Source organism: Somniosus microcephalus, chromosome 34 (genome assembly GCF_052327205.1).
Source record: "Somniosus microcephalus isolate GS21.2 chromosome 34, FLI_Smic_1.0, whole genome shotgun sequence".
NCBI lineage: Eukaryota > Metazoa > Chordata > Chondrichthyes > Squaliformes > Somniosidae > Somniosus > Somniosus microcephalus.
The window spans coordinates 383,623-406,988 of NC_141020.1; the positions used below are offsets into that span (position 1 = coordinate 383,623).

The following is a 23,366-nucleotide window of genomic DNA, read 5'->3' on the forward strand; positions in this document are numbered from 1 at the left end:
CCCCTCGAGCCTGTTCCACCATTTAATGAGATCATGGCTGATCATCCAAATTCAGTTCCCTGTCCCTGCTTTCTCCCCATATCCCTTGATCTCTTTAACCTTAAGAAATATATCTAACTCCTTCTTGAATATATTTAATGAATTGGCCTCAACTGCCTTCTGTGGTAGAGAATTCCACAGATTCACCACTCTCTGGGTGAAGAAATTCCTCCTCATCTCAGTCCTAAATGGCTTACCCCTTATCCTTAGACTGTGACCCCTGGTTCTGGACTCCCCCGCAATCGGGAACATCCTTCCTGCATCTAGTCTGTCTAGTCCTGTTAGAATTTTATAAGTTTCAATGAGATCCCCTCTCATTCTTCTAAACCCCAGTGAGTATAAGCCCAATTGATCCAATCTCTCCTCATACGTCATTCCTGCCATCCCAGGTATCAGTCTGGTGAATCTTCGCTGCACTCTCTCAATGGCAAGAACATCCTTCCTCAGATAAGGTGACCAAAACTGCACACAATACTCAAGGTGTGGTCTCACCAAGGTCCTGTACAACTGCAGCAAGACATCCTTGCTCCTGTACTCGAATCCTCTCGCTATGAAGGCCAACATACCATTTGCCTTCTTAACCGCCTGCTGCACCTGCATGCTTACCTTCAGCGACTGGTGCACAAGGACACCCAGGTCTCGTTGCACTTCCCCTTTTCCCAATCTATTGCCATTCAGATAATAATCTGTCTTCCTGTTTTTGCCACCGGTGGATAACCTTGCATTTATCCACATTGGGCAGATGCATGGCAAATGCAGTATAATCACCCAACCTGTCCAAATCATACTGGAGTTTCTCTGCATCCTCCTCACAGCACACACGCCCACCCAGCTTTGTCTCATCTGCAAACTTGGAGATATTACATCTAGTTCCCTCGTCTAGATCATTTATATATATTGTGAAAAGCTGGGGTCCTAGCACCAATCCCTGCGGTACCCCATTAGTCACTGCCTGCCACTCGGAAAAGGACCCGTTTATTCCAACTCTTTGCTTCTTGTCTGCCAACCAGTTCTCTATCCAAGACCAACCCCCAAGCCCGTGTGCTTTAACTTTGCACGCTAATCTCTTATGCGGGACCTTATCGAAAGCCTTCTGAAAGTCCAAATACACCACATCCACTGGTTTTCCCTTATCTATTCTACCAGTTACATCCTCAAAAAATTCCAGTAGATTAGTCAAGCATGATTTACCTTTTGTAAATCCATGTTGACTTTGTCTGATCCTGTCACTGTTTTCCAAGTGCTCTGCTATTACATCTTTTATAATGGACTCTAGCATTTTCCCCACTACCGATGTCAGACTTACCGGTCTATAATTCCCCGTTTTCTCTCTACCATCTTTTTTAAATAGTGGGGTAACATTAGCTACCCTCCAATCCATGGGAACTGTTCCAGAGTCTATAGAATTTTGGAAAATGACCAGCAATGCATCTACTATTTCTAGGGACACTTCCTTAAGTACCCTAGGATGTAGATTATCAGGCCCTGGGGATTTATCGGCCTTCAATCCCATCAATTTCCCTAACACCATTTCCCTACAAATACTGATTTCATTCAATTCCTCCCTCTCATTAGACCCTATGTTCCCCAACATCTTTGGGAGGTTATTTGTGTTCTCCTTTGTGAAGACAGAACCAAAGTATGTAATTAATTGGTCTGCCATTTCTTTGTTCCCCATTATAAATTCCCTTGATTCTGACTGCAAGGGACCTATGCTTGACTTCACCAATCTTTTTCTCTTCACATATCTATAGAAGCTTTTACAGTCAGTTTTTATGTTTCCTGAAAGCTTACTCTCATAATCTATTTCCCCCCTCTTAATTAATCCCTTTGTCCTCCTTTGCTGAATCCTAAACTGCTCCCAATCCTCAGGTTTGCTGCTTTTTCTGGCCAAATTATATGTCCTCTCGTTGGATCTTATGCTATCCCTAATTTCCCTTGTTAGCCACGGTTGATTCACCTTTCATCTAAAGGCGGAAGTCACACCCCCATCCACATCCATGGGGCTGTGGTGGAAAGGGTGGACAGCTTTAAGTTCCTCAGAGTCCACATCACGGAAGACCTCTCCTGGTCCCTCAATACCTCCACTTTGGTGAAGAAGGCCCAGCAGCGCCTATATTTCCTAAGGAGGCTGAAGGGATGTAACCTGTCACCCCTGATCTTCTCTAACTTTTACCGCTGCACAATAGAGAGCATCCTGACGAACTGTATCACAGTATGGTATGGCAGCTGTAGCTCCTATGACTGGAAAGCCCTGCAGCGGGTAGTCAAAACTGCCCAACGCATTACCGGCACCCGGCTACCGACCATAGAGAACATCTACCAGAAACGCTGTTTACGGAGGTCACGGTCCATCATCAAAGACCCTACCCACCCCAGCCACAGTCTGTTCGCCCCCCTGCCATCTGGGAGACGCTACAGATGCATTCGCACCCGTATGACCAGATTTAGGAATAGCTTCTTTCCCAGGGCTGTCATCCTACTGAACTCCACAAATAAACTCTAAAGCCTGCACATCTGCCAATGCACTTTATTATGGTTATGTTAATGTTAATGTATTACAAGCCAAATGTATGTTGAATGTTTAAATGTCTTAATCTAAATGTACACTCTCGGGAGCCGCAAGCCTACATTTCGTTGTACTGCACTTGTGCACTAACAATGACAATAAAGTTGATTATGATTATGATTTTTGTTTTATTTTTATGCCAAACAGGGATGAACAAATTCTGTAGTTCATCCATGCGATCTTTAAATGTTTGTCATTGCCTATCCACCGTCAACATTCTCTCTCACCACCCCTCAGTATAAGGCCCTCAGTTATAACACTCCCTCTCACCGCCCCTCAGTATAAGGCCCTCAGTTATAACTCTCTCTCTCTCTCACCCCTCAGTATAAGGCTCTCAGTTATAACTCTCTCTCTCACACTCCTCAGTATAAGGCCCTCAGTTATAACTCTCTCTCTCACCGCCCCTCAGTATAAGGCCCTCAGTTATAACACTCCCTCTCACACTCCTCAGTATAAGGCCCTTAGTTATAACACTCCCTCTCACCGCCCCTCAGTATAAGGCCCTCAGTTATAACACTCTCTCTCACACTCCTCAGTATAAGGCCCTTAGTTATAACACTCCCTCTCACCGCCCCTCAGTATAAGGCCCTCAGTTATAACACTCTCTCTCACCGCCCCTCAGTATAAGGCTCTCACCGCCCCTCAGTATAAGGCTCTCACCGCCCCTCAGTATAAGGCTCTCAGTTATAACTCTCTCTCTCACACCCCTCAGTATAAGGCTCTCAGTTATAACTCTCTCTCTCACACTCCTCAGTATAAGGCCCTCAGTTATAACTCTCTCTCTCACCGCCCCTCAGTATAAGGCCCTCAGTTATAACTCTCTCTCTCTCACCGCCCCTCAGTATAAGGCCCTCAGTTATAACTCTCTCTCTCTCACCACCCCTCAGTATAAGGCCCTCAGTTATAACACTCTCTCTCACCGCCCCTCAGTATAAGGCCCTCAGTTATAACACTCTCTCTCACCGCCCCTCAGTATAAGGCTCTCAGTTATAACTCTCTCTCTCACACCCCTCAGTATAAGGCTCTCAGTTATAACTCTCTCTCTCACACTCCTCAGTATAAGGCCCTCAGTTATAACTCTCTCTCTCTCTCACCCCTCAGTATAAGGCCCTCAGTTATAACTCTCTCTCTCTCACCGCCCCTCAGTATAAGGCTCTCAGTTATAACTCTCTCTCACCCCTCAGTATAAGGCCCTCAGTTATAACTCTCTCTCTCTCACCGCCCCTCAGTATAAGGCTCTCAGTTATAACTCTCTCTCTCTCTCACCCCTCAGTATAAGGCCCTCGGTTATAACTCTCTCTCTCTCACCGCCCCTCAGTATAAGGCCCTCAGTTATAACTCTCTCTCTCTCACCCCTCAGTATAAGGCTCGCCATTATAACACTCTCTCTCATACCCCACCCTCAGTACACATGTAGGAAGAATGCTGTTAACTGATCTTTACTTGAAGTGTGAGCAGCTCCACTCAGTGTGGACTGAGATTGTGAGAAATGAGTGATGATTCGTACCTGAGTTAGCGAGGGCCATGGCTTTCAGTGTCACAAACTCTTCCTTGTCAAGTCGAAGCTTGCGGTACTTTTTGATCAGTTGCAGGAGTGTGCAGTAGAGGTCGAGGAGCCCAGCCATGCGACATTGCTCCCGGTCCATTACTAAATCATCCGCATAAACCAATCCTTCATCATAGGGCAGTGAGCGAAACACAACACCCAGTATCAGGACCTCCATCCAGGCACTCTGCAGGAGGCCCATCTGATCTCCCAGTGACAGTGTGGAGAAACCTGGGAGAGTTGAGACAAATATAAGATTGGCGGACGAGCTCACTGGGCATTGAAGCTGCCACCACAGGAGGATCACATCGAATCCTGTCTGCTCCTCTTAGGTTAGGGTACAATGCCTTGTGGGGAATTGGGGGAAGGGGAGGGACGAGAGTTGGGGTGGGGGAAGGGGGAGGGCGGAGTGGGTGAAGGGTTAGGTGGGGGGAAATGCAGGTTGTGGAGGAGGGCGGGAGTTGGGGGAGGGGAAGGGCTTGAATTCTGATTTATATCTTGCTGCAGATGAAAATTGATTGAAAATCTGGATACGGAATCTCTCCACATCACAGGCCCCTCGTCACCTTCACCATTTAATGTCGCTCAGAAACTAAATGACTCGACGAGTCTGAGAATCAGAATGCACATTAGGCATTTTTAAGATGTGAGGAACAGAGAGGGAAACTGGCTGAAGGATTGAACACGGAGAGCTGCAGAGTCGAGCTAACCTCTACATGACAGCCTCCAGCTCAGCTCCATCGGCACATATCCACGGGGCTGAGAGTCACACAGGGGCTGTGGTGAGGGTATTGAATGATCCAGGTCACTTTCATTCCTTGCCATTGGAGATTTCTATCTGGACGACACCTTTGCCTCTGGCTCCCAAGTGACTCTTATTTTCATTTTTTTTTAGCTGATTAATACAAAACAGGGTTTAGAAAACATTAATTAACAGATCGTAATCAGCAGATCGATAGGATGGAGATCAGGAAGGGACAGGCTGTGTCAGGGAGTAAAGTCCTTCACAGACACTGAAGTTTCTGTCTCTGATGTCAAAGCTTTAATCTCCCCGGGCTCAATGTGTGAATGCACACTCACACACACACACACATACTTACAACAACAACAACTTGTATTTATATAGCGCCTTTAACGAAGTAAAACATCCCAAGGCGCTTCACTTATGAGACAAAAAATTTGACCCCGAGTCACATAAGGAGAAATTAGGGCAGGTGACCAAAAGCTTGTTCAAAGAGGTAGGTTTTAAGGAGCATCTTAAAGGAGGAAAGAGAGGTAGCGAGGTGGAGAGGTTTAGGGAGGGAATTCCAAAGTTTCAGCAGCAGATGAGCTGAGGCAAGGGCAGAGACAGGCGACGTTACGGAGATGGATGTAGGTAATCTTTGTTATGCCGTGGATATGTGGTTGGAAGCTCATTTCAGGGTCAACTATGACACCAAGATTGCGAACAGTGTGGGTCAGCCTCAGTCAGATGTGAGGGAGAGGGATGAGTCGGTGGCTAGGGAACGGAGTTTGCGGCGGGGACCGAAAACAATGGCTTCAGTCTTTCCTATATTTAATTGGAGAAAATTTCTGCTTATCCAGAAACGGATATCGGACAAGCAGTCTGACAATTTAGAGACCGTGGAGGGGTCGAGAGAGGTCGTGAGGTAGAGCTGGGTGTCATCAGCGTACATGTGGAACCTGACATTGTGTTTTTGGATGATGCCGTCAAGGGGCAACATGTAGATGAGAAATAAGAGGGGGCCAAGGATAAATCCTTGGGGGACACCAGAGGTAACGATGTGGGAGCGGGAAGAGAAACCATTGCAGGTGATTCTCTGGCTACGATTAGATAGATAAGAATGGAACCAGGCGAGTACAGTACCTGAGGAGAGAGAACCATTAACAATATCAGCTAACATAGGAGCCAGGAAGGGAAGTTGGGTGGTCAGCAGTTTGGTGGTAAAAGGATCGAAGAGCAGGAGGTGGGTCTCATGGACAAGATGAGCGCGGAGAGGTCATGAGGGGAGATCGGAGGGAAACCGGAGGAAGATGTGAGTTCAGGGCTAGGGCAGGGGGGAACTTAGAGGAAGTTTGGCCCGGTGGGCTAGTGAAGGAAGGGAAGGGGCAGAGGCAGCCGAATGGATGGTCTCAATCTTAGAGACAAAGAAGTCCATGAGCTCCTCATACTTGTTGTCGGAGGTGAGGGTGGAGGAGACAGGGGAGAGAGGTTAAAGAAGACCGTTAGTAATAGAAAATAGGAGCCGGGATTTATCTTTGCATTCCAGCAATTTTGTCAGACGAGAGCAGGACCTGATAATGCTTTATGAGGTCCAGCCAGATCTGGCGGTGAATGGCTAAACCAGTTGTCCACCATAGCCGTTCAAGTCTGCACACTCTCACACACTCACTCTCTCTCACACACACTCTCTCACACACACTCACTCTCTCACACACACTCACTCTCTCACACACACTCACTCTCTCACACACACTCACTCTCTCACACACACTCACTCTCTCACACACACTCACTCTCTCACACACTCACTCTCTCACACACACTCACTCTCTCACACACACTCACTCTCTCACACACACGCACTCTCACACACACTCACTCTCTCTCACACACTCACTCTCTCTCACACACTCACTCTCTCACACACACTCACTCTCACACACACACTCTCACACACACTCACTCTCTCTCACACACTCACTCTCTCTCACACACTCACTCTCTCACACACACTCACTCTCACACACACACTCTCTCACACACACTCACTCTCTCACACACACACTCTCTCTCACACACACACTCTCTCTCACACACACTCACTCTCTCACACACTCACTCTCTCACACACACACTCACACACACTCTCACACACACACACTCACACACACACACACACACACTCTCTCACACACTCTCTCACACACTCTCTCACACACACACACACTCTCACACACACACACACACACTCTCTCTCACACACACTCTCTCACACACACACTCTCTCACACACTCTCACACACACTCTCTCACACACACACACACTCTCACACACACACACACTCTCACACACACACACACACACACACACACACACACACTCACACACACACACACACACACACACACACACACACACACACACACACACACACTCTCTCTCACACACACTCTCTCACACACACTCTCTCACACCTATGGACTCCGAGACTCCAGGTTCTGGCTCTAGTCCGCGCTGAATTCGCCAGAAGGAGCTACCTCTGAGGCCTCTGCATCCTAGGGTTAGGGAGGGGAAAATACGTAAGGATTTCTGCTCCTGGTCCAGTGCCTCTTGCTGCAAACTATGGGGTGATTGGCTGAGGTTCCCATCTTATCCCATTTTATGGCCCATTGAAGTCAATATGGGGTAGGGTGTAAAATGGGCATAAACGGGAACTCGCCCCCTTCCCACCGGGTGGTTTAGGTTAAAGTTACCCCTATGGGTGCTTGCGGGTTGGGCTATGATGCCTCAGTGTTTGAATAGCTTGCTGATTCATTGTTTGGAGACTATGCTCAATAGGAGTGTGGGTCCAGGTGTTCATATTGTCAATGCTGTATTTTCACTAAGATTTGGACTTGATTTGGAGAATAATTACTCTAATTTAAATCAGAGCAAACCTTGTGAGGAGTGTGACAGGAAGTGTTTGTGAGGTAAGGTAGCAGAGAGGCCCAGAGAAAATGTGTGTTAAAATCAAGCCTCTCTGCTGCTTTGTCAATTCCTCCTGCAATCTGCATTGATGGCCTCCAGTGTGTAAATGAGGAGAGGTACTGATTCATCCCCTGACTGCCCTGTGTTTCTGTGTTACTGACCTCAGTCAAAGTCATGGTGGGGGAGGAATATCATCGGATTTCCTGCTGTTAATCATACCCCTCCATGCTGGAAAACCTGTGCGAATGAGTGTGAGTGTGTGTGTGCTAGTATGTGCGAATCAGTGTGTGTGTGTGTGTGCTAGTATGTGCGAATCAGTGTGTGTGTGTATGTGCGAATGAGTGTGAGTGTGTGTGTGCTAGTATGTGCGAATGTGTGTGAGTGTGTGCTAGTATGTACGAATGTGTGTGTGTGTGCTAGTATGTGCGAATGAGTGTGAGTGTGTGTGCGAGAGTGTGAGTGTGTAAGTGTGAGTGAGTGTGTGTATGAGTGTGTGTGTGTGTGTAAGTGTGAGTGTGCGAGTGTACAAGTGTGTGCGAGTGAGTGAGAGTGTGAGATTGTGTGCGCGTGTGTGTGTGAGTGTGAGTTTGTGTGTGTGTGTGTGCGCGAGTGAGTATGTGAGTGAGAGTGTGTGTGCGAGTGTGCGCGAGTTAGTGTGAGTGAGAGTGTGTGTGCGAGTATGTGTGTGTGCGGGTGAGTGAGAGTGTGAGTGAGAGTGTGAGTGTGTGTGTACGAGTGTGTGAGTGTGTGCGTGCACGAGTGAGAGTGAGTGTGTATGTGTATGTGTGAGTGTGTGTGTGCGAGTGTGTGAGTGAAACATAGAAACATAGAAGATAGGAGCAGGAGTAGGCCATTCGTTCCCTCGAGCCCGCTCCGCCATTCAATGAGATCATGGCTGATCATCCAAATTCAGTACCCTGTCCCTGCTTTCTCCCCATATCCCTTGATCCCTTTAGCCTTAAGAAATATATCCAACTCCTTCTTGAATATATTTAATGAATATAAATATAAACTGCCTTCTGTGGTAGAGAATTCCACAGGTTCATCACTCTCTGGGTGAAGAAATTCCTCCTCATTTCTGTCCTAAATGGCTTACCCTTTATCCTGAGACTGTGACCCTTAAGTGAGTGTGTGTGCGAGTGTGAGTGTGTGTATGCGAGTGCAAGTGTGTGAGTGTGTGTGCGCGAGTGTGTGTGTGCGAGAGTGTGTGTGTGAGAGTGTGTGTGTGAGAGTGTGTGTGTGAGAGTGAGTATGTGTGTGAGTGTGAGTGTGTGTGTGTGTGAGTGAGTGAGTGTCAGTGTGTGCGAGTGTGTGTGAGAATGTGGGTGTGAGTGTGAATGTGTGTGTGAGTGTGAGTGTGAGAGTGTGTGTGAAAGTGTGCGAGTGTGTGTGTGTGTGTGAATGAGTGTGTATGTGAGTGTGTGTGAGAGTGTGTGTGAGTGAGTGTGAGTGTAATGTGTGTGTAAGTGAGTGTGAGTGTGTGTTTGTGTGAGTGTGCCAGTGTGTGTGAGAGTGAGTGTGTGTGTGTGTGTGAGTGTGTGTCAGTGAGTGTGAGTGTGTGTCAGTGAGTGTGTGTGTGTGTCAGTGTTTGTGAGTGTGTGTGCGAGTGTGTGAGTGAGTGTGAATGGTCTTTTGGCTAGGACAGGATTGGGCTTGGCTGTGATGCGTCCATGGTGGAATAGCGGAGTTCTCCAGGACCGGAGTCGATGCCTTCATAGGAAAACTGAGAGAAAGAAAAACCAAACCAAATGATCGGCATCTTCACAGCGATTGCTGGATGTGATCCCAGTGACATTGTGCAAGGAGCTGGCCTCAGCTTCTGGAGATGATCGATCGCTGCCTTTATATTTTGACAATTCATTAATTTCCACTTAGTGGGGCACTTTCAGTTTTAATTAGTTCTGTCATACGGACAAAGAGCAATTTACACTTACCGAGCCGAGACCTTGTGTTCAGGTGACCCACAATCAAGACCCCAGGATCAGAAAGGGTGAAAGAGAAGACATGGTGCTCAGGGGACAGCAAGCTGCAGATTATCGGAGACCGAGGGGTTAGGGGGCTTCACCAGTTGGGCACCCTGGGAAAGAATGGACTAGAGTAAACAGTATGATGGGGGAGTGAGGGGTAATGAGGGGATGGGGGGGTGGGGTGAGGGGGTGGTGATGAGGGGTGAGAGGTGAGGGGGTGGTGCGATGAAGAGGGGGTGAGGAGGGGGTATGGGGTTGGTGGGGTGATGAGGAGGGGTGGGGAGTGAGGAGGGAGTTCGGGGGTGTGGAAGCGGGTGGGGTGAGGAGGGAGTTCGGGGGTGTGGAGGGGGCTGGGGAGGGGTGAGGAGGGGGTGATGAGGGAGGCAGGTGCGGGGGTGGTGCGATGAAGAGGGTTTGAGGAGGGGGTTAGGAGTTGATGGGGTGACAAGAAGGTGGTGAGGTGAGCAGAGGTGGGTGAGGAAGGGTTCGGGGGGTGGGGGTTGATGAGTGGGTGGTGGGTGAAGGGGCAGGAGAGGGGTGGGGGTGAGGTGGGGGTTGGGGGTGAGGAGGGGGGTGGGGGTGAGGAGGGGGTGGGGTGAGGAGAGGGGTGGGGGTGAGGTGGGGGGTGGGGTGAGGTGGGGGGTGGGGTGAGGTGGGGGTGGGGTGAGGTGAGGTGGGGTGGGGGTGAGGAGAGGGGTGGGGTGAGGTGGGGTCAGAGGTGGGGGTGAGGTCAGAGGTGATCTCTGTGGTTACATTGAATGGGGACCATGCTCTGCTGCGATGCCCCTATGGTTGAATATTCTGCTAACACTCAGTATCTGAGTAGTTCAAGTCTGAGGAAAGACAGTAGCCGACACTTGTGGAGCCTGAGGTAGAGTCAGTGCCTTCAGGAGAGTAGAGAAATATTCGGCAAGAGGCAGGGAAGAAAAATGAAAATGAAAATAGGCATCTAGAACATATTAAGAATCTTAAGGAATAATTTGAGAAATATTCCCTGGATGAGTGAGTCAAATTGTGCAGGAATACCAGAATGGCAGCCATCGAGAGGCCAGTTGCAGTGCAGCGCTGGCATTGGCCGCAGACACAGTTTGTACCAGTTTGGAATCCCACTCCCCCAACACCCCAAGGGTTTGAACTGATTCCCAACATTTCTTCAATATTTGTGCAGTGACTGTGGAGAAAACCTACTCCTGATGTTAATACTTTATTGGTAAATTGGGAGGCTAATTGATTACAATTCACAGTCTGGCTTTTCACTTTGTTTAATTCCCTCTGCAACATCACACTCACACACAGACACAGACACAGACATACACACAGACACTCATACCCACACACTCACATACACACACACACACACGAACACGCACACTCACACATGTGGGAGGTTCATGCCAACCCCATGGCTTCCATTCAGTGGGTGGCTGGTACCTGGGATGTGCTTAGCCCAGCCAATGATGACGACCATTTCTCTGTCTGCCAGGTCACAGACTGTGGTGAGGACTTTGACATCACTCTCGGGGGTAGTGGGATCCGGCATGGCGAAGATCTTGTCTGGTTCCACCAACAGGAGATGGGAAACAATTTTATTCCCTGGAAGAAAAAGATAAGGTTTTTAAATAATGAGCTGGCTCCCAGAGACTCTGATTGGTGGATGTTTATTGGTTCAGTCTGTCAACATCCAATGAAAGCTCCGAGTCTGTGTGATTACCCTCACTGCATTCTGACCCTCACCGCCCTCCGACCCTCACCGCACTCTGACCCTCACAACATTCCCACCCTCCCTAACCCCCGTCTCCCCCCGACCTCCCTTCACCACAGTGAACTATTTGCCTCGATGCATTACAGTATTCAGTTCCCTTCATAATCTTGAAAAACCTCAACATCTCCTTTCCAAAGAAAACAAAGGCCTTGGATATGGCGGTGGTGCCAGAGAACTGGAGGATTGCAAATGTTACACCCTGTTTAAAAATGGGAAGAAGGATAAACCCAGCGACTAAAGGCAGTCAACTTAACGTCGGTGGAAGGTAAATATTTAGAGACAATAATCTGGGACAAAATTAATTGCCAATTGGAAAAGTATGGGCTAATAATTGAAAGTCAACACGTATTTGTTAAAGACAAATCATGATTGACCAACTTGATTGAGTTCTTTGATGAAGTAATGGAGCGGGTTGATGAGGGTAGTGCGGTTGATGTTGTGCATATGGACTTTCAAAAGGCATTTGACAAAGTACCACATAATAGACTTGTTAGCAAAATTAAAGCCCATGGGATTAAAGGGACGGTGGCTGCGTGGATACAAAATTGGATAAGGGACAGAAAGCAGAGAGCAGTGGTGAAGGGTTGTTTTCCAGACTGGAGGGAAGATAAAGTGGTGTTCCCCAGGGGTCGGGATTAGGACCACTGCCCTTTTTGATATATATTAATGACCTGGACATTACAGGGCATAATTTCAAAGTTAGCAGATGACATTAAACTTGGTAATGTAGTAAACAATGAGGCGGATAGTAACAGACTTCAGGACGTAGACAGACTGGTGAAATGGGCAGACACATGGCAGATGAAATTTAATGCAGAGATGTGTGAGATGCTTCATTTTGGTAAGATGAACGAGGAGAGGCAATATAAACTAAATGGTACAGTTTTAAAGGGGGTGCAGGATCAGAGAGACCTGGGGATGTGCGTACACTAATCTTTGAAGGTGGCGGGACAAGTTGAGAAGGCTGTTAAAAAGCACACGGGGTCCTTGGCTTTATTGATAGAGGCAGAGAGTACAAAAGCAAGGAAGTTATGCTAAACCTTTATAAATCACTGGTTAGACCTCAGCTGGAGTATTATGTTCAATTCTGGGCACCACACTTTAGGAAGGTGTCAAGGCCTTGGAGAGGGTGCGGAGGAGATTTACTAGACTGGTTCCAGGGATGAGGGACTTCAGTTATGTGGAGAGACTGGAGAAGCTGGGATTGTTCTCCTTAGAGCAGGGAAGGTTAAGAAGAGATTTGATGGAGGTGTCCAAAATTTTTGAAGGGTTTTGATGGAGTAAATAAGGAGAAACTGTTTCCAGTGGCAGAAGGGTCGGTAACCAGAGGACACGGATTAAGGTGATTGGCAAAAGAACCAGAGGGGAGATAAAGAAACGTTATTTTACCAGTGAATTGTTGTGATCTGGAACGCGTTGCCTGAAAGGGCGGTGGAAGCAGATTCAATAGTAAGTTTCAAAAGGGAATTGGAGAAATACTTGAAGGGAAACAATTTGCAGGGCTATGGGGGAAAGAACAGGGGCCCTGACAATAAATCCCCAAAAAACCAAAGTCCTTGTGTTCCAGCAAAGATCCAGACATCAGGGACCCAAAATAAATTTCGCACTAGGAACAACCAAAATTGAACAAACCACTAACTACACATACTTGGGCTTAAAAATCAGTTCTACGGGAAATTTCAAACTGGCTGTGAATGAACTGAAAGAGAAAGCAAGAAGGGCTTGCTATGCCATTAAAAAATCAATCCAAATAGAAATCCCAATTAGCATTTGGCTCAAAATTTTCAAATCAGTAATTGAACCAATTGCACTCTATGGCAGTGAGGTGTGGGGACCGCTAACACAACAAGAATTTGCAAAATGGGACAAACACCCAATTGAGATCCTACATGCAGAATTCTGTAAAAGTATCCTCCGGACTCAAAGGAAAACCGTAAACAATGCATGCAGGGCAGAACTAGGCCAATATCCATTAATAATCACTATCCAAAAAAGAGCCACCAAATTTTGGAAACACCTAGAAATGAGCAACCCCCAATGCTATCATTACGAAGCCCTGAAATGCCAAGAGAGGACCATAAAGAAGAATACCCTCAGTCAACTAGTCCTGGGACTCAGTGAAGTAACTACTAACACTACTAACAATAACCAGCCCCAGGACAGTGACAGCGTAACACAAAGAATTCGACCCAACACAATCGTCGCTAAGCAAAAGGAAAAATATCTGTCATATTGGGCAGAAACAACAAAAACCCAAAGCAAACTCAATTGCTACTTGGCCCTAAACAGACAATACAACATGGCTGATTACCTGACCATGGTAAAGGATAGCAAACTGAGAAAAACTTTGACAATGTACAGACTTAGTGAACATAACCTGGCGATCGAAAAAGGTAGACACAGGCAGACCCGGCTACCAAGAGAGGACAGGATATGCTCTCACTGCAGTCAGGGAGTGGTGGAGACAGAGATGCACTTCCTCACAGCTTGTAGAAAATATCAGGGCATAAGGGAGAATTTCTACCCAAAATTCACAAAAATATGCCCGGAATTCAGAAATTTGAATGACGACCAAAAACTCCCATACCTACTAGGGGAAGAGAGAAATTGTGTAACACTAGCGGCACACTATGTTACAGCTTGCCATAAACAGAGGGACAACCACTAAATATAAGAAAAGAATATATATAAATTATATGAAAGTATATTTATACACTCAGGGATATATCTGTTTATACACTGTATGGATAGATCTGTATTTTTGTGAACAAACATGAATGTTTTTCGATGCTTTGGCAACATAAGATGTAACTTGTCATGCCAATAAAGTGATTTGAATTGAATTGAATTGAATTGAATTGAGTGGGACTAGTTGGATGCTCGACCAAAGAGGTACAAAGGTCTCCTTCTGTGCTATACCATTCTACGATTCTATGACTTCCTAAACCACCCCGATATTCGACATCCGGAGTTTCTTCTTGGAACCTGTTGCTGTAACCGACTGGTCGGCAGAGAGCACAGTTAACATGGCGGGAGACGGGTTCCTGATAAATCTCTTCACCATCGCAACTCCTCGCCTTTTTCAACACCCATTCAAGGGTGCCCATTAGACCCAGGATTCAAACTCATGGCCTTCGAACTAGGGTTACCAGACTGGACAGACTCTTTAGAAGGACCAAGAGGCAAACCACACACCAAAGCTGAGATTTCCCAGCTGTGTTGTTTAAGTGCTGGCATTAACCCCTTAATTTTAAACTTGCTGACAATAGCATTAAAATATTAATAATCGAAAATCTGAAACATCTTTTCCTGTGAAATAAAACACCAATGTTCCACTCACTTCTGCGCCATTAGTTCAAAGACACTGAATTCCTTGAGAGTACAGGTAGATAAAGCTATAAAAAGGTCCAGCCTGTTTTATAAATAGAGGCACTGATCTCGAGAGTAAAGAAGCAATGACCAATTTATACAAATCATTGATTAGGTCACAGTTAGAGAGTGGGCAGTTATGGGCCCATTAAAGCCACAGAGAGCGGACAGTGTAGATTCACCAGGATGATGCAAGGATGGGAAACGAGAGTTACGAGGAGAAACTGGAGATACAGGTTGAGAGTCCCAAATCTGGAGTTCCAGAATCCAGAATGTTCTGGAATCCAGACTCCAGGACGATTGGTGGCAGGGGTCCAGAATCCGTAAAATGATCTGGAATCCGTAAAATGTTCCGGAATCCCTAAAATGTTCCGGAATCCGGACACCCTGAGGGAGGCTTACCAAAAACCGGAAATAGCACAACCTGGGCCCAGGCATTTCCGGACTTGGCACGTGTTTCTGATGTCCAAAGTCCGGAAATATCGCAACCTGGGCTTGGGCGTTTCTGGACTTCGGACATCAGAAACACGTTCCGAAGTCCGGAAAAGCTCGAAAACTGGCTCGGCCTCAGTCCCGAGGTTGCCGGATTCAGGACATTCTACCTGTACTGGGAATGTTCCCATTGGAGCAGAGAAGGTTAAGAAGAGATTTAATCAAGGTTTTTTGAAGCATCTTGATAGAGTGAATCAGGAGAGACTATTTCCTCTGGTTGGGAGTCAGTGATGAGGAATCATCAATTTGAAATGGTCACTAAAAGAGTCAAAAGAGAGTTTAGGATGAAATGTCTTTTATCAGAATGTTGTTGGAGCATAGAATGCTTTGCCACAGGGAGCGATTGCTTCTTTTAAGGGAAAATTCAATAAATATTTTGAGCAGAGAAAGATACAGGGCCATGGAGAGAGAGCAGGGCAGTGGGATTAGCTTTGCAGTGCTCTAGTAAAGAGCCATCACACACATGATGGGCCGAATGGCCTCCCTCTGTGCTGTAACCCTCTACAGTTCCGTGCTTTTCAAGGAGCATTCAGCAGAAAACCTCATAATACAAGCCGTGACCTCACTTCCATCCCACCCAGTTTTGAACTTGGTAAAAGGGGGAATCCTAGATCAGCTCCAAAGGCTCTGGGCCTTGCTCCGTGCTGATAACGTATTCACCTATCACCTGGCACAGTTCCAGCATCTGTCCTGGACCAGGGGTGACCGTAATGGATGGGAAAGTCAGAGTCTTGGCTGTACCTGATTTTTTTGTGGGTTGGCAATACTGTGAGTTCAGGAATCCGACGCTGCCCTCATCGAACCGTCGCTTGTACTTCTGTCGCCCGCCCCTCACACGGTCCAGGCGCACACCTGTGGGGCAAGAAAGCAGTTCCATCGACAGTCACGGCAGCCAATACATACACAGCAAGACTCCACAAACAGTAAAGCTGATCAATGGCCAGTCCATCTATTTTGCTGATGATATACCCCGCACCCCTCACTGTAACACTGACATACCCCACACCCCTCACTGTAACACTGACATACCCCGCACCCCTCACTGTAACACTGACATACCCCGCACCCCTCACTGTAACACTGACATACCCCACACCCCTCACTGTAACACTGACATACCCCGCACCCCTCACTGTAACACTGATATACCCCGCACCCCTCACTGTAATACTCTGATATACCCCGCACCCCTCACTGTAACACTGACATACCCCGCACCCCTCACTGTAACACTGACATACCCCACACCCCTCACTGTAACACTGACATACACCGCACCCCTCACTGTAACACTGACATACCCCGCACCCCTCACTGTAACACTGACATACCCCACACCCCTCACTGTAACACTGACATACCCCGCACCCCTCACTGTAACACTGACATACCCCGCACCCGTCACTGTAACACTGATATACCCCGCACCCCTCACTGTAATACTCTGATATACCCCGCACCCCTCACTGTAACACTGATATACCCCGCACCCCTCACTGTAACACTCTGATATACCCCACACCCCTCAGTGTAATACTCTGATAAACCCCACACCCCTCACTGTAACACTCTGATATACCCCACACCCCTCAGTGTAATACTCTGATATACCCCGCACCCCTCACTGTAACACTGATATACCCCACACCCCTCACTGTAACACTCTGATATACCCCGCACCCCTCACTGTAATACTGATATACCCCACACCCCTCACTGTAACACTCTGATATACCCCACACCCCTCAGTGTAATACTCTGATATACCCCGCACCCCTCACTGTAACACTGACATACCCTGCACCCCTCACTGTAACACTCTGATATACCCCACACCCCTCACTGTAACACTGACATACCCCGCACCCCTCACTGTAACACTGATATACCCCGCACCCCTCACTGTAACACTGACATAGCCCGCACCCCTCACTGTAACACTGACATACCCCACACCCCTCACTGTAACACTGACATACCCCGCACCCCTCACTGTAACACTGACATACCATGCACCCCTCACTGTAACACTGACATACCCCGCACCCCTCACTGTAACACTGACATACCCCGCACCCCTCACTGTAACACTGACATACCCCGCACCCCTCACTGTAACACTGACATAGCCCGCACCCCTCACTGTAACACTGACATACCCCACACCCCTCACTGTAACACTGACATACCCCGCACCCCTCACTGTAACACTGACATACCCCGCACCCCTCACTGTAACACTGACATACCCCGCACCCCTCACTGTAACACTGACATACCATGCACCCCTCACTGTAACACTGACATACCCCGCACCCCTCACTGTAACACTGACATACCCCGCACCCCTCACTGTAACACTGACATACCCCGCACCCCTCACTGTAACACTGACATACCCCGCACCCCTCACTGTAACACTGACATACCCCGCACCCCTCACTGTAACACTGACATACCCCGCACCCCTCACTGTAACACTGACATACCCCGCACCCCTCACTGTAACACTGACATACCCCGCACCCCGCACTGTAACACTGACATACCCCGCACCCCTCACTGTAACACTGACATACCCCGCACCCCTCAGTGTAACAGTGACATACCCCGCACCCCTCACTGTAACACTGACATACCCCGCACCCCTCACTGTAACACTGACATACCCCGCACCCCTCACTGTAACACTGACATACCCCGCACCCCTCACTGTAACACTGACATACCCCGCACCCCTCACTGTAACACTGACATACCCCGCACCCCTCACTGTAACACTGACATACCCCGCACCCCTCACTGTAACACTGACATACCCTGCACCCCTCACTGTAACACTGATATACCCCGCACCCCTCACTGTAACACTGACATACCCCGCACCCCTCACTGTAACAGTGACATACCCCGCACCCCTCACTGTAACACTCTGATATACCCTGCACCCCTCACTGTAACACTGATGGAGCCCGCACCCCTCACTGTAACACTCTGATATACCCCACACCCCTCACTGTAATACTCTGATATACCCCACACCCCTCACTGTAATACTCGGATATACCCCACACCCCTCACTGTAATACTCGGATATACCCTGCACCCCTCACTGAAACACTCTGATATACCCCGCACCCCTCACTGTAACACTGACATACCCCGCACTGTAATACTCTGATATACCCCGCACCCCTCACTGTAACACTCTGATATACCCCACACCCCTCACTGTAATACTCTGATATACCCCGCACCCCTCACTGTAACACTCTGATATACCCCACACCCCTCACTGTAATACTCTGATATACCCCACACCCCTCACTGTAATACTCTGATATACCCCGCACCCCTCACTGTAATACTCTGATATACCCCACACCCCTCACTGTAATACTCTGATAAACCCCACACCCCTCACTGTAACACTCTGATATACCCCACACCCCTCAGTGTAATACTCTGATATACCCCGCACCCCTCACTGTAACACTGATATACCCTGCACCCCTCACTGTAACACTCTGATATACCCCGCACCCCTCACTGTAATACTGATATACCCCACACCCCTCACTGTAACACTGATATACCCCACACCCCTCACTGTAACACTCTGATATACCCCGCACCCCTCACTGTAACACTGACATACCCCACACCCCTCACTGTAACACTCTGATATACCCCGCACCCCTCACTGTAATACTGATATACCCCGCACCCCTCACTGTAACACTGACATACCCCACACCCCTCACTGTAACACTCTGATATACCCCGCACCCCTCACTGTAATACTGATATACCCCGCACCCCTCACTGTAACACTGACATACCCCACACCCCTCACTGTAACACTCTGATATACCCCGCACCCCTCACTGTAATACTGATATACCCCGCACCCCTCACTGTAACACTCTGATATACCCCACACCCCTCACTGTAATACTCTGATAAACCCCACACCCCTCACTGTAATACTCTGATATACCCCGCACCCCTCACTGTAACACTCTGATATACCCCACACCCCTCAGTGTAATACTCTGATATACCCCACACCCCTCACTGTAACACTGATATACCCCACACCCCTCACTGTAACACTCTGATATACCCCGCACCCCTCACTGTAATACTGATATACCCCGCACCCCTCACTGTAACACTCTGATATACCCCACACCCCTCACTGTAATACTCTGATATACCCCGCACCCCTCACTGTAATACTCTGATATACCCCGCACCCCTCACTGTAACACTGACATACCCTGCACCCCTCACTGTAACACTCTGATATACCCCACACCCCTCACTGTAATACTCTGATATACCCCGCACCCCTCACTGTAATACTCTGATATACCCCACACCCCTCACTGTAATACTCTGATATACCCCACACCCTTCACTGTAATACTCTGATATACCCCGCACCCCTCACTGTGATACTCTGATATACCCCGCACCCCTCACTGTAATACTCTGATATACCCCACACCCCTCACTGTAATACTCTGATATACCCCGCACCCCTCACTGTAATACTCTGATATACCCCACACCGCTCACTGTAACACTCTGATATACCCCACACCGCTCACTGTAACACTCTGATATACCCCACACCCCTCACTGTAATACTCTGATATACCCCACACCCCTCACTGTAATACTGATATACCCCGCACCCCTCACTGTAATACTCTGATATACCCCACACCCCTCACTGTAATACTCTGATATACCCCGCACCCCTCACTGTAACACTCTGATATACCCCACACCCCTCACTGTAATACTCTGATATACCCCACACCCTTCACTGTAACACTCTGATATACCCCGCACCCCTCACTGTAATACTCTGATATACCCCACACCCCTCACTGTAATACTCTGATATACCCCGCACCCCTCACTGTAATACTCTGATATACCCCACACCCCTCACTGTAATACTCTGATATACCCCACACCCCTCACTGTAACACTCTGATATACCCCACACCCCTCACTGTAACACTCTGATATACCCCGCACCCCTCACTGTAACACTCTGATATACCCCGCACCCCTCACTGTAATACTCTGATATACCCCACACCCCTCACTGTAACACTCTGATATACCCCGCACCCCTCACTGTAACACTCTGATATACCCCGCACCCCTCACTGTAATACTCTGATATACCCCACACCCCTCACTGTAATACTCTGATATACCCCGCACCCCTCACTGTAACACTCTGATATACCCCGCACCCCTCACTGTAATACTCTGATATACCCCACACCCCTCACTGTAACACTGATATACCCCACACCCCTCACTGTAATACTCTGATATACCCCGCACCCCTCACTGTAATACTGATATACCCCACACCCCTCACTGTAATACTCTGATATACCCCACACCCCTCACTGTAACACTCTGATATAGCGCCACACCCCTCACTGTAACACTCTGATATACCCCGCACCCCTCACTGTAACACTGACATACCCTGCACCCCTCACTGTAATACTCTGATATACCCCACACCCCTCACTGTAATACTCTGATATACCCCACACCCCTCACTGTAACACTCTGATATAGCGCCACACCCCTCAGTGTAATACTCTGATATACCCCGCACCCCTCAGTGTAATACTCTGATATACCCCGCACCCCTCACTGTAATACTCTGATATACCCCACACCCCTCACTGTAATATTCTGATATACCCCACACCCCTCACTGTAATATTCTGATATACCCCACACCCCTCACTGTAACACTGATATACCCCACACCCCTCACTGTAACACTCTGATATACCCCACACCCCTCACTGTAATACTCTGATATACCCCACACCCCTCACTGTAACACTCTGATATACCCCACACCCCTCACTGTAATACGCTGATATACCCCACACCCCTCACTGTAACACTCTGATATACCCCGCACCCCTCACTGTAACACTCTGATATACCCCACACCCCTCACTGTAATACTCTGATATACCCCACACCCCTCACTGTAATACTCTGATATACCCCACACCCCTCAGTGTAACACTCTGATATACCCCACACCCCTCAGTGTAATACTCTGATATACCCCGCACCCCTCACTGTAATACTCTGATATACCCCACACCCCTCACTGTAATACTCTGATATACCCCACACCCCTCAGTGTAACACTCTGATATACCCCACACCCCTCAGTGTAATACTCTGATATACCCCGCACCCCTCACTGTAATACTCTGATATACCCCACACCCCTCACTGTAACACTCTGATATACCCCACACCCCTCACTGTAACACTCTGATATACCCCACACCCCTCAGTGTAACACTCTGATATACCCCACACCCCTCACTGTAACACTCTGATATACCCCACACCCCTCACTGTAATACTCTGATATACCCCACACCCCTCAGTGTAATACTCTGATATACCCCACACCCCTCACTGTAACACTGATATACCCCACACCCCTCAGTGTAACACTCTGATATACCCCACACCCCTCAGTGTAATACTCTGATATACCCCACACCCCTCACTGTAATACTCTGATATACCCCACACCCCTCACTGTAATACTCTGATATACCCCACACCCCTCACTGTAATACTCTGATATACCCCACACCCCTCAGTGTAATACTCTGATATACCCCGCACCCCTCACTGTAATACTCTGATATACCCCGCACCCCTCACTGTAATACTCTGATATACCCCACACCCCTCACTGTAATACTCTGATATACCCCACACCCCTCACTGTAATACTCTGATATACCCCACACCCCTCACTGTAATACTCTGATATACCCCGCACCCCTCAATGTAACACTCTGATATACCCCGCACCCCTCACTGTAATACTCTGATATACCCCACACCCCTCACTGTAATACTCTGATATACCCCACACCCCTCACTGTAACACTCTGATATACCCCACACCCCTCACTGTAATACTCTGATATACCCCACACCCCTCACTGTAATACTCTGATATACCCCACACCCCTCACTGTAATACTCTGATATACCCCACACCCCTCACTGTAACACTCTGATATACCCCACACCCCTCACTGTAACACTGATATACCCCACACCCCTCACTGTAATACTCTGATATACCCCACACCCCTCACTGTAATACTCTGATATACCCCGCACCCCTCACTGTAACACTGATATACCCCACACCCCTCACTGTAACACTGATATACCCCACACCCCTCACTGTAACACTGACATACCCCACACCACTCACTGTAATACTCTGATATACCCCGCACCCCTCACTGTAACACTGATATACCCCACACCCCTCACTGTAATACTCTGATATACCCCACACCCCTCACTGTAACACTGATATACCCCACACCCCTCACTGTAATACTCTGATATACCCCACACCCCTCACTGTAATACTCTGATATACCCCACACCCCTCACTGTAATACTCTGATATACCCCACACCCCTCACTGTAATACTCTGATATACCCCACACCCCTCACTGTAACACTGATATACCCCACACCCCTCACTGTAATACTCTGATATACCCCACACCCCTCACTGTAACACTGATATACCCCACACCCCTCAGTGTAATACTCTGATATACCCCGCACCCCTCACTGTAATACTCTGATATACCCCACACCCCTCACTGTAATACTGATATACCCCGCACCCCTCACTGTAATACTCTGATATACCCCACACCCCTCACTGTAATACTCTGATATACCTCACACCCCTCACTGTAACACTCTGATATACCCCACACCCCTCACTGTAACACTCTGATATACCCCACACCCCTCACTGTAATACTCTGATATACCCCACACCCCTCACTGTAACACTGATAT

At 48.1% G+C, this 23,366-nt stretch overlaps 1 protein-coding gene across 3 annotated transcripts in view; it reads right to left on the minus strand.

The window, feature by feature from the left end:
- LOC147096631 (estrogen-related receptor gamma-like) overlaps nt 1-23,366 on the minus strand; it is a 62,841-nt gene that overhangs the window by 7,430 nt on the left and 32,045 nt on the right. For all 3 annotated transcript variants that reach the window (XM_085973176.1, XM_085973177.1, XM_085973174.1), the window contains 3 exons: nt 16,178-16,288; nt 11,245-11,406; nt 4,116-4,385 (listed from right to left, as the gene is read on the minus strand). In XM_085973176.1, the coding sequence (XP_085829302.1) occupies nt 4,116-4,385; nt 11,245-11,406; nt 16,178-16,288 (543 nt within the window). The remainder of the gene's footprint in view (nt 1-4,115; nt 4,386-11,244; nt 11,407-16,177; nt 16,289-23,366) is intronic.